The sequence below is a fragment of the Belonocnema kinseyi genome, chromosome 8, assembly GCF_010883055.1.
Source record: "Belonocnema kinseyi isolate 2016_QV_RU_SX_M_011 chromosome 8, B_treatae_v1, whole genome shotgun sequence".
In the NCBI taxonomy this organism is placed as follows: Eukaryota; Metazoa; Arthropoda; class Insecta; order Hymenoptera; family Cynipidae; genus Belonocnema; species Belonocnema kinseyi.
The window spans coordinates 111,461,233-111,473,993 of NC_046664.1; the positions used below are offsets into that span (position 1 = coordinate 111,461,233).

The 12,761-nt window shown below is 34.1% G+C and overlaps 1 protein-coding gene across 5 annotated transcripts in view; it reads left to right on the forward strand.

Annotated features, from left to right (window-relative positions):
- LOC117177884 (alpha,alpha-trehalose-phosphate synthase [UDP-forming]) overlaps nt 1–10,684 on the forward strand; it is a 285,945-nt gene extending 275,261 nt beyond the window's left edge. For 4 of the 5 annotated variants that reach the window (XM_033368945.1, XM_033368946.1, XM_033368947.1 and 1 more), the window contains one exon: nt 7,097–10,684. In XM_033368945.1, coding sequence (XP_033224836.1) covers nt 7,097–7,327 — 231 coding nt within the window. In that variant the 3' untranslated portion in view covers nt 7,328–10,684. The remainder of the gene's footprint in view (nt 1–7,096) is intronic. The other variant, XM_033368944.1, reaches the window with a different exon arrangement.
- The last annotated feature ends 2,077 nt before the right edge of the window (nt 10,685–12,761 follow it).

The window sequence follows — 12,761 nt, forward strand, 5'->3', positions numbered from 1 at the left end:
CTTCGAGTTTTCAAATTCAGAAGAGGAGAAATGGGTTGCGCGTGCAACCCAGGCATTTATATCGTCTCCTACCATATTCACACGGACACAGACGTGTCATAGATTTGGACCACGTCTCATTTCAGATCTGGGATCACTGAGCGAGTGTAAGAGTGAATGGGAAACTGAGTGATTGTTTCGATATTATTCAAGGAGTTAGACAAGGATGCGTTATGCCTTCATGGTTATTTATATTATTTATGGACAAGTGTTTAAGAATGGCTCTCTTCGGCGAAGAGGGTGTGGATCTCGAGACAGTAAGGGTACGAGGGTTAGCGTTCGCAGATGATAAGGTTGTTATGGCAGAGTCTATCGAACACCTACAAAGAATGTTGAATAAACTAGATGCAAGCATGAAGAGCATGGGCCTCAAAATTAACGCAAATAAAACAAAAACTATGGTGTTCGAACGAAAGAGTGAGAAAACGCTATGCAATATTTTTTTAAATGATGAGAGAATTGAACAAGTTGATAAGTTCGTATACCTTGGTAGCTTATTTACTAGGGACGGGAAGATAGATGAGGAATTAGATAGACGAATAAATGAAGGTAAGAAGGTTATTGGTAGAGCAGGTCCCCTATCCGAAGTAAAAATATATCAAATAAAGCTAAAATGGCAATACATAATTCTATATTTGTACCGACTTTACTATACGGTAGCGAGACATGGACATATCAAGAAAAAGATAAGAGTAAAATTAACACAATTGACATGAGATTCATGCGCATAATAAGCGGGAAATCCCTAATGGATAAAGTAAGTAACGAGATAATTCTAAAAGAATGTGGTGCAGAAGAGACGCTAGTAGACACATGGGAAAGAAATCGGTTAAGATGGTTCGGACATGTTGAGAGAATGCCAAATGAACGACTAACGAAACAAGTGTATCAAGGTAAAGTAAATGGCAACGTGCCCAGAGGTAGACCGCGGAAAGAATGGTTAGAATGTGTGAATGAGACCCTACTTAGAAGAGACATGAGAAGTCACAGAAACACAAGAGCCTGCATGAAAAAATGCATGGACATAAAAGAAACTAGACAAGTATGCCAGGACAGGAAAGTATGGCGGCAAATAGTTAATAAAAAGAGTGTCAGTAGAGTGAATGACGCCTGAGATAAAGACCTTGGCTATTAATGGACCGAAGTGGGGAACCTTACATAACGACTTCGTGAGTTTCTTCGCTTGGGGTGATTGCTAGAGAGATTGATCAGCAACCTGGGTCGGAGCAGTGTTGCGGAACGAACGTGTTATTTACTTAAATAGCACGAGAATTCTGGATCAATCTGAAAAATCTCTATCCCTTCCACACACTACTGCTTTCCCTTGCCGAGTGAGTCACGCCTACCCCGAAAGGGAAATGGCTTAATGGTGTAATAATAATAATAATAATACTATCGGCGAGAAAACTATAGCCATCTGACTTTGAAGCTTAACAACTCAGTAAAAAAAATGCTAGCAAAAAAAAAATAGTAATTTAAAAGCTGAAAGTGTTCTACGTTAATGAGATTGAAGAAGTTTATGTAAAAAACCTTTTGTGCTAAACAGACTGAAAAATGTAAAAAAAAGTAAGGATTTTTGGGTACATTTAAGAACAGTCAAGTTTAGAGCATTATTTCTTATACAAGGGGCGGGTGATTTCAAATAAATACAGAGCCTATCCATTACAGTTTGCAGTTTGAATCGCTTGAATATCTGTATTAGAACTGAAGATTATATAGTTCCACATCTTTGTACTTTTAAGCAACAATTGTTATTATTTTTTATATTTCTCAACTACAACTGGTTCATAACAGTTTTCCTCATACTCATGAATTTTTTCAAATTTTTCCCATCGCCCCTTGTATGAGAAATAATGCTCTAAATTTGACTGTTCTTAAATGTACCCGAAAATCCTTACCTTTTTTTCACATTTTTCAGTCTGCAAAGCGCAAAATTTTTTTACATAAACATCTTGAAGCTCATTTACGTAGAACAATTTCAGCTTTTATATGAGTATTTTTTTGTTGCGCTAGCATTTTTTTTGACTGACTTGTTAAGCTTCAAAGGCAGATGCCTACAGTTTTCTCGCCGATAGTAGTATGAAGTAAAAGTTTTGAATGTAATTTTAGGATCTATAAAAAAATAATTTTGTCTATTTCTACTTTTTCTATTCTATTTATCATAAATTGGCAAACACCAATCTTGCACATCGTCCAAAACTAATAGATGTAATTTATCATTCAGGAGTGACATGTTACAAGCCGTAAGCCCCCTAAAATCGTAAATCTCGTTGGAAGTCTGGGATCAATTCACCCTTGGGCATCACTAGACGTTCTATCACTTTTCTTAATCTGTCTTCTTACTTTGTTTGGGGAGGGGGAGATTTTGCATGCACTTAAAGATTTACTTAATTACTGGAAATATTGACCGATTATGATGAACTTTTGTCAATTTCTTATAATTATATTAGAAAAAATGATTCAGCTAATTAGAATTGATTTGAGTCAGGTCTTCTGGAATTTAGTTATTAAGACAGCTTTAAATCTCATGACAATGAAAAGGTCATCATAGCGGGGTGGCAGAAACGACCCCCCCCCCTGGTCGGGCCCGTAACCGTTGGTAGTAGTTGGGGAATCGGTGCGTTGTTATACTTATGATAGTGGCCGTCATGCCATTCATAAAGGGTCCTTTGTTCGATATTGGACATAAATTAAAAAGTTGAAAATTTTTAATTCTGTAATCACCCACCTCAAAGTAAAAGAATCAGAACGTGCCACTTATTCCAATTCCAACGATATGTTATTTGTCCATACAGTTAAAAAATTGGGGAATCAATAAAAATCCAATTGCATATTGAGCTAAAGTTTCTTCAATTAAACTTCTTCAAATTTTCAACTTTCCTAGGAAAGCAATGTATTATTGGAATCGGAAAAATTCGTAGATGCGAATCATGCTATTTTCATATCGCTAATTGCAAAATTTAAATTCTGTACATTTCATTACTTTGACCTGCTGTGGACAAAAGACCCCTGCTGAGGTAACCTTATCCACACTGAGTTTGGTTAGCAAACAGATAAGTAGTAGAAAACATAAAGCCAGTGTCGTAAATTAATTAAAGAAAATAGTTTCTAATGAATTTGAAGAGGTTCAATGGGCTGCGCGAAGAAAACTAAAATTGGTCGTTCCAGAGGATCTTCTCGCGGGGAACAGAGTATATTTGAGGAGTTCTGGACAAGAAGGCGACAGGTACTCGAAAACGAGTAAAAGTATTGTCCAGGCTGTGACGTCAGGTATCAAAAGTGAAATTCGTAATTTGAAAAAAACCAAAAATATAGTTAAGATAGCTCTTGAAAAATGAACTTGATTCTCCATTTACAGTTTTTCTCTCGGGCTGCAAATTTTCCAGTAAAGAAATAAAAACGGACTTTTTTTTATTGAAAAAACCTTGTCTTTTTCTCATTCAACTCGACGTAAATAATTTGTTCATCAACGAATTAACAAGTTTCTTTTTGAGATTTATTCCAAAAAGGGTCAAAAGTTAAATTCTAATGTTTTTTTTTTTAATCCGAATGAAAAACCAGGTTTTTAGACTTTCACATTAAAAAAGTGAGCGAGGAAGTTTGAGCTACGACAAATTTCAAGCAAACGAATTTTCCGCCAACATATTGGCCAACTTTTTAGAAAATCTCAACTCAATTAGATTTTCAGTTCCATAATTATAGCGAGTTTATTACGAGCTCGCGACGCGACATCACAGGATTTTGCAGTGGACGCCGCCTGAAGCCTGAAACATCGTCCTTGCCCATCCTTTATTTTGTCCACTCGCTCGCACTCGTCAGCGTTCCGGCGGCGTCCCCTGAAAGATCATGTGGTGTCGCGTCGCGAGCTTGTAGTAAACTCGCTGTCATGATGGAACTAAAAATCTAATCGAATTGAGATTTTCCAAAAAGCTAGGCAATACATTGGTGGAAAATTCGTTCACTTGAAGTTTGTCGTGGCTCAAACTTCCTCGCTCACTTTTTTAATTTGAAGTTCTAAAAACGTGGTTTTTCATTCGGATTAAAAAAAAACATTGGAAATTAAAGTTTGACCCTTTTTGGACACTGTAGCCTCCGCTAGAGTGTCACGAATAAATCTCAAAAAGAAACTTGTTAATTCATTGATGAACGAATTATTTACGGCGAGTTGAATGAGAAAAAACAAGGTTTTTTCGATAAAAAAAGTCCGTTTTTATTTGTTTACTGGAAAATTTGCAGCCCGAGAGAAAAACTGTAAATGACGACTCAAGTTCATTTTTCAAGAGCTATATTACTATATTTTTGGTTTATTTCAAATTTCAAATTTCACTTTTGATACCTCACTTCACAGCGTGGACAATACTTTTACTCGTTCTCGAGCGTCTGTCGCCTTCTTGTCCAGAACTCCTCAATTTTAACAATAAGTATTTTTTTGTAAATTAGACAAATAATAAAATCAATAATATAAGCACAATAAATCATAGAAATATCAAGTTCGAACTGTTTCAAGATTTATCTCAAAATTAAATTTTATTCATATTAAACTACATATTTTCATTACTTTTTCTTTTTTTTTAATAATTAGTAATAATTACTCTAATTTTTTCATATTTTTCGTCCGTTTATTTGCAAACAGCATCAAGTTTTTAATTATTTTAGCATTCTCTTAATGCAATTGAATGCAAAACTCAGACCTAATTTTTGTGGTGCCATCTGTTGGATTCGTTTGACCAACATCCCCCGCCCTCGGATCATAAGAAAACTACTTTGACATACATATATACGGCCAAGGCAGGGGGCTGGTTGCGGCATAACAATTGCGTTCAATCGGTCCGCTAGGGCACCCTGAATAAATGTATAAAGTACACTGCTCTTGCTAGGTAGGGCCGGTTTCCGGGTTGGCCTAAATGGCCTGAATGGGCTGTTCATTCTCGCGCTTCGCGCTCGATAATATACTTATCTCGCGCTCCGCGCTCGGTCTTTGCATTACCCTCCACATTTGAGCACAGACCACAATGCGAATTTTTCTATATTATATGTTAAAAACTATTATATCAAATTCCTATTACAATTTATTTTTGTGTGCACCTTGGTTTGGCATTGCTTATTCAGATATTACAAAATAATGTTCACATTTTATTTTTCCCGATCCTGATAGGACCCGATTTTGGTTGTTTAATCCTTTTTCCTTTTTTAAGTATATATATATATATATATTAGATTATACAGGGTCTAATTTTTAAAAATGTAAGCCTATCGAAAAATGCAGCTAAAATATTTTAACAGTATATTTGGTATCTAGTGAAAATGTTTGGATCTATGAAAAAAATACAACAAAAATTTCAAAATTTTGAAAATGCACTCAATTTTTAAATTTTGGTTCGAAATATCTGATTAACGAACTTACCCTTTATTTTGGGGACCTTCAGAAGTGTATCAAATGCGGACTCGATTGGACAAATTCTTCAAAATTTAGCGTGGCTACAACATTCAGGTAACCATACATACAGACATACAGACAGACGTACACACTGACACCGACAAAATTTAATGATTTTCGGATTCTGTGCGCGCCGAAACGTAAAGATCCGTTAAAACCAAGAGATTGAAAATTTGGACGATTACATTACATTCTCTGGAATGAGAATGTAAAAAAATCATTGAGGCGAATTGAGAAGAATTCGCCAGAAGCCCCCATAAATCTTGCTTTACGACAATCTGGAATTGGAGTTGATTGTGAATTCGTGTGAATTTCTAAAGGGTAATGTAGTCTTCAATTATCCTATTCGACTGAATTCAGTGAACATTCTTAGGGGATCTTATTCATTTGAATGTGTCAACACGAATTAATTTCAGTGTCCTCCAATTCGTTTTAACCCGCGATATTTTAAGTGAAGCTTTAATTCACCAATATCCGCCAGCGCAGGGCATATAGGATCTGTTGTAAATATGTTTAATGGAACTTAAATGCATGGATTATATGTGATGTATCTGGTCGAAAAAAGAATTAAACGGCATTTGACTGATTTGATAATTCAACACCATTGAACGGTATTGGTTCCATTATATGCCTCCGATCACTGAAAGCATTGCATGGCATTCAACTGATACGGTAATTCAACTGCATTCAATGGCATTAAAACAGTGACATCACAAATAAGCTACTTAATTTCCTTAATTTTTTTGCGGGTTGAATAAATTCATTAAAGTGGACAACATTTTTAATGCCATATAATCTACTTCAATGCTCTTCTTAGTCCAGGGATATTATTGAGTCACGTAGCTCAGTGGTCGTTCTCTGGACCTGAGACCCGAGGGATGCAATTTTTATTAATTTTTTTTTCGAAATGTCCTTGACCACGAATTAAGGCGAATTGGCACGCATTCAATTCGCGCTGGTTCAGTTCGTTACAACAAATGAGACAGCAGAATTCGGGCGAATTGAAACGTGTTAATTCACAACAATACTTTTGAATTAGTTTCTTTTTACTGTGAAGTCTTTAGTCAAAAGGAAATCTATCGTGAGAGCAGTGTAATTCTAAAATAATTAAAATACTTTGTACGTAATTCTGCCTGTGCACAAAGACCTTTTCTCTAAACTGCACATAAGTAATTTTATGCATTGTATACAAAATAACTATATAATTTTACGTGGTTATGCATCAATATAATGCTCTCACCGTCGACCGGACTGAAGCACTTTGCGCACCATTTAGAAAAAATAGTTATAGATAAGGTTATACCTCACTTAGCCTGAACCGCCACTTTTAGCACTAATAGTTAATTTTTGGTCGGTTTTTAGACATTTTAAAAGCTTTTGAATGTCTGTCGAATTTTTACCTAGAATTTTTCAAGTGTCAAGTTAAGGATCTTAAGACCATGAAATTCTAATTTTGAAACTGTGTCAAATCGGTTATTTTCATTTTGGGATTAAAATACTTGGAAGAGTATCTTTAGCTTTAAAGAACATTTGTTGAAACTTGAATTTGTAAATTTCTGAATTTGAAATTTGGAGACCTTACTAAGAGCGGAAATTAAACAATAATCAATTTGTTCTCAGGCATTAAAAGGTATGGCAGCAACATTCCGCGTGGCTTCCTCTCATATTATACGCACATCTGCCGAGCGACGTTTACCCAGTACAGATTCTGTTTTAACAATGCTAAAATGGGTTGAGAGACACTTAGGCAGACGCAAGCCACGAGAAAACGACTCGTCCAGATTTCGTCGGAGCAGTGCCAACACAGGTATCACGATGGAGATGTGTTTCACTGAAAAGCAAAAATCTTAGTTGGAATCAGCAACGAGCTGGGTTTTAAAAAAAATGGTCTTTTCCTCAGCATTAGGATAGATATACCTCATATATAGTGTGGATTAAGAATTTCGATAAAAATGATACAGGGGTCTAGGATCCTGCGAAAAATGTGAACTCTACTATGTATTTGGATATGCAAAAAATGGCATCATCTTCAATTGAAGTATATATTTATAAAAAGACCATTCGCCATTCGTCCAGCTAACGAAATCTTTACGATTAACAAAACATTGAAGCGAATCAGCAGGGCGATAGATTCTTATTAAGCTTTTATCGTCGTCGTATTCTTATCCATCTGAAGAATGTGGAGATAAATTGGTCAACTCCCAATTGTTGAGGATCTTAAAGATGCGACAAAAACGTCCTCGCAGTGAGGAAGCCCTTTTAGTATTTAAAACTCAAGAATTGTATTTATGTCGTTTCAGCGTCCGAAAAGATTATTACACTTTCTTTATCAAAGTGCGCTTGAAATAAATCGAAAGACTTAATGTTTTATTTGTAGTGTGAAAATTACTTCTGATTCAAATACTAATTGCACTATATTTATGTTTATTGGCCTTGAGTAGAAGCACTATAGGATCAACTTCGGAAGAATAAGAATACTAATTAATATTTCAGCAGAATCTAGCAATCAGTTCGAAGCGCGTAGCGATTGGAATTTTGTACAAAGAGTTTTGAGCCAAAGTGGTGGAAGAGAGATTCTTGTGGTACCGCACCGTCTGGAAACGATCTGCATAGATTTTATTTGTCGGTAATTTTTTTGTTTCATTAATTTTTATATTTCATTAATTTTCATTTTACTTGCTCCTTTTTCATTTGCTGTACTTTTCATTTTTATTTTATTTTTTGATATTTTAACTTTTGCTTTATTCTTTGCTCGGAGCAATAAGACAAACGACAAAAGTACAGTGCCAATACGAATCTCTTAACTATTAACAATGTAAAGTGAGTACTAATTATAAGCATAGTTGTAAGGATAGGAGATATTGTTTTTTGAATGACAGACATCCGATAACTATCTGATTCAGAGTAAATCGATAATAAATACGAAAGTTGTGCAAGTTTGTATACGTTTTTAACTAGATAGACGGTTGGAGTGGGTTTCTTTCTCGCAAAAAAGAAGACAGACGACGCGACACGATGGTGAGGACGTATACTCAGTTGATGACGAATAATAAATTAATTTTCGATTAACTTTTCTATCCATTCAGTGAAAATTTGTTTAATTCAACAGTTTTTTTTATTTCATAATTTTAATGTCACGACTTTATAAATGTTTGTTGCTGCAGTATTTAAGAATCGCACTAATGAGTAGTTGGACAGAAAGAGTCTCCGAACAAATCAGTCTACATTCGAAAATTTGGATTTAACTTACATGTTTTTCTTTTGAATGAAGCTAATTAAATTGTTCACAGATCTGTGTAAGGTAATTTTAGACAAGCGGCCTTAAATTTGTTTATATTAATATCGAAATAATCATAATTAGTGAGAAACTCTTTAAAAACAACGATCACTGAAATTATAGAAACAAAAAATTTTTATTTTTAATTTTTAATAACTTAGTGAAAAAGTGTGACCAGAATTTCTACTTTTTGCTGCTTCAGACTAATATTTTTTTGAAAAAAATGTAAGTGTAATTATCTTTATTTAGGAATTGGATAAAAATGCACAAGTTTTGATAATTAATTGAACAAATTGAAGAAAAATTCATATTTTGACCATTATTTAATACGCGTACCGAAATAGCGATGTGAATAGCCAACTATTTCGTTCTTTTCTGTACGATCAACCTAAATAAATATAATATTTTTAACAAAATGGTGCTCTTGCAAAAAAAAAATTATTTTTTTATATACAAATTTTTAAAAGCCATTTTGTTAAATCTGCAGAATTATGCACTATTTAATTAGGTTTAATTTCTGAAAAAAACGTTTAAATTGAATAAAAATCGAACTTATTTGTTCGGAGGCAGTTTTTTTAGCCCACTTGTGTGACGTTGTCAAGTTCTATGTTTAAACGCAAAATCGCATGAGGTGACTTATTGTAATTTTACAGAAAGGTATCACCTGCAATTTTATTTGTACGTAAATTGCTAAATATGTGTTATAATAGAGCATCAGGGAGTTTGTCCATCTCTCACACAATTAGAATTACAGAACTAATTAAGGTTGGACTTTGTATGTTGGGAGTTTCCAAGATGCGAACACGTCTCTCCAGTCATCGTCTTAACCATCGAGTCTTTGTTTAGAACTTTATGCTAGTTTAAGATATTATGTTATATAATTAGATTCAAGTTTAACTTGCAGTATATTTAAAAAAATACCTAAAAAATTAAAAATGGTACAAGAACGTTTCATGTTCCACATTAAATAATAGTCATAGTTCAATATACTTACCTATTTTTATTGGAAAATTTGATGCAGCTATTTGAGAGAACTTCTCAGGACTTCCAACATTAATCTGCTAACATATCATGAAATTTAATTGATCGCCAACGACGTGCCTGAATTTATTTGGTCTGCTCCTGAAAATTGGCGACCTGAGTTTTACTGACCAAGAAACTTGTCTAGAATTGTTACGAATGATTTTCAATGTATATTCGCAAATTTAAATGTAAATATTATATAAATCAGTACTCAATTCTTTAAAAACTTAATGAAAACAGAATTAAATTGAAATAAATTGAACCAAAATTAGATTTATTCAGTGTTCTGGAAAAATTTGTTGGCCAGTTTCCGATTATCGACGCCTACTTTTAAGATATTCGATATTTAATATAAAAAAGCGATAAGATTATAAGTTTGGAAAGTTAGTACTTTTCTGTTACTCAAGAAGTGAGAAAGTAGTTTTTTAACTCATCAGAAATGTCGTATTTCTCCTGGTATGTATTAGTTAACTACTCTCACCACTAGTCAATAAATAACAAGCGATCGTTAAGCGATTATGTAGAAAATCATTCGTGGAATTAACAAGAGCGATGGTGATTGTGGATGTAAGTTATCTCAAAAGAAACAAATCTACGAAAGTACACTATGCGCGTGAGTTTCTACGATACCTGTGTTCTGTATAAGAAAATCAATTCGTACATCTATATTAATACGGAATGTCCTAAAACACGTACCATTATATTTTCGACAACAAACAATTCCAAAGAATGACCTACATTTTGTATGAGTACTTATTTTTTAACTCATGTACTATATTATATACGGAAACATCTTTTTTCAAAGAGTGTGCGAAAACCATTCTGATTTTTATCTGGAGAAAAATGCACAACATATTAGAGAAGATGTTTTATATAAACTATAATTCAAGACATAAATTTTCGAGTTATTGGAGAGTATTTTTCTAAGACCCTCTAATCTCGTTCTTATAGTTTGAAATTCCGAGTTTTTGAAATATATTATCCAATTATTGAATATTTTTGGAAATTATAAAATACTTTTAAAATAATTATTATTTTTTAGCTAAGATATATTCAGGAATTTAAAATATGCAAAACACTAGCTTATTAATTAATTAACACTGTTTAACTGAAACTCCAACCTCGAAATTCAATTGCCTTACATTACTTAATAAATATGAGGACTAAATAATAACACTATTAAATATCAATCGTTATTCCTTTTTTAGGTAATCAGCTTTATATTTATCAAGTACAAAATATTTGAAAATGGTACTTATTAGGTGAAATGTTATTTTAATCATAGCTTCAGCTCAAAAATTTATTTTATTTTTAAATTATAACTAAATGCTTTTCTTTTAATCACATTCTTAAAAGTTTATGCACGTTCTTAGCATATTTTGAAAAGGTAAGATTTTAAATACATATTTGATTCAAAATTATGTAAAGGATCTTTGCAAAAATTTATCACTGAATCGATTTTAAATGGCATACGGGAAATAGAATGAATTTTAAACTTTTTCAATATAAGTTCAATAGTTTTAAAAATTCAATAAAAAATGGAAGAACAAAAGTATTAAATGAACTATTTTCTGTAAACACTTTCTGATTATCTGCAGGCAAAATATCACTCTGTATGTTTTTGATTAGTTGAATTCTAATTGCAATATGTTTCCCTGGCGGACCGAAGGAACCGAATGGAGCTTCTATAAAGTACCCGTAAAGACCCCATTGGGTCCCTATTCGGTTCCTTTTTAAAAAACTACAAAAAAACATCCTGGCGGACCGAAGAAACCGAATGGAGCCTCTTCAAAGTATCCGTAAAGACCCCATTGGGTGGATTCGGTTCTTTTTTAAACAACTAAAAAAAACAGCGAAATCAACTTTTAAACTGTTGAAATTTAGATTCTACATTAAATTTTCTATTAGAAACTCACGGAGTGATTGCAATACTTTTTCTTGCAGCGTTAAAAATTACAAAAAATATCATTAACTTCTGCTGAAGGTGACTTCAAGCGCATCTATAATAGCTCAAGTAGTATGTTGCGCGCGAACTTTAAAAATAAAATTCCCTCTTATTTACATCGCAGCGTTGTTGTCTGAGGTTCCCACTGTGTGGCGCCAACATCCAAACAATGTTACAACCCGGGTATCGCGACTTTTATATTTGTCACGTTATTTCCGACCGGACTCGAAAATAGTCGTGGATACCATGGACATAGGAAACAAGGGACTAGGCATGCCATTGCGGTGGTGATGCAATGAGGGGGGAGGTCCGCCACCTTTTGATATCCCGCGACAAACATGGCAGCGCCCACATGTTTATATTTTCATGCACAGTTTGTCGGCCAAAATGATCGTGCGCATAATCAAATGGCACATCGTAAGATGGCAGCTCTCCCCACTCATAGAATTCTCCCCCCCTCCCGTGGATTCAACCCCGCTCGACAAGTTAGGATGGTATGCCTAGTCCCGTGTTTCCTATGTCCATGGTGGATACGTTTAAAAATCAATACCTATGAAAATAGGTTTGTGAAAAATTAAATAAGTTTACGCAAAGACAAATATTTTTACGTCTTTAATTTTACAATTTATGTAAGGAAAAGTAATTTTTTACAATTGTTGAAAATAATGTCGAGTTCAAAATGTGAACGACTACTCCCAGAGACGAGAGAGAGAAGAGGCGACTTCTCAATTCAAAAGGAAGTCAAAAATCTAACTTCGAAATTTTCGGGCTTAGATTAACGAGGCCTCCGAGGGTCTGTAGCAAGAGTTCCAAATCCCAAAATCCTACTTTTTGCGGGTTTATTTTAACTAATCAAAATCTTGGGTCCTCCCTTTAGAGGAGAGCCTTTGATTTAAAAAAACCCAATCAGAGTCAGAATGACCACGAGCTCTCTTTTCCTAACTTTTCTTGGGATTTCTTTATTACCCTTATAAACCTTCGGGGTCGTGCCCAGCGGTCTGCCACACCCACTTGAGATCTTAAGTGCCTTTGCTCTTAAC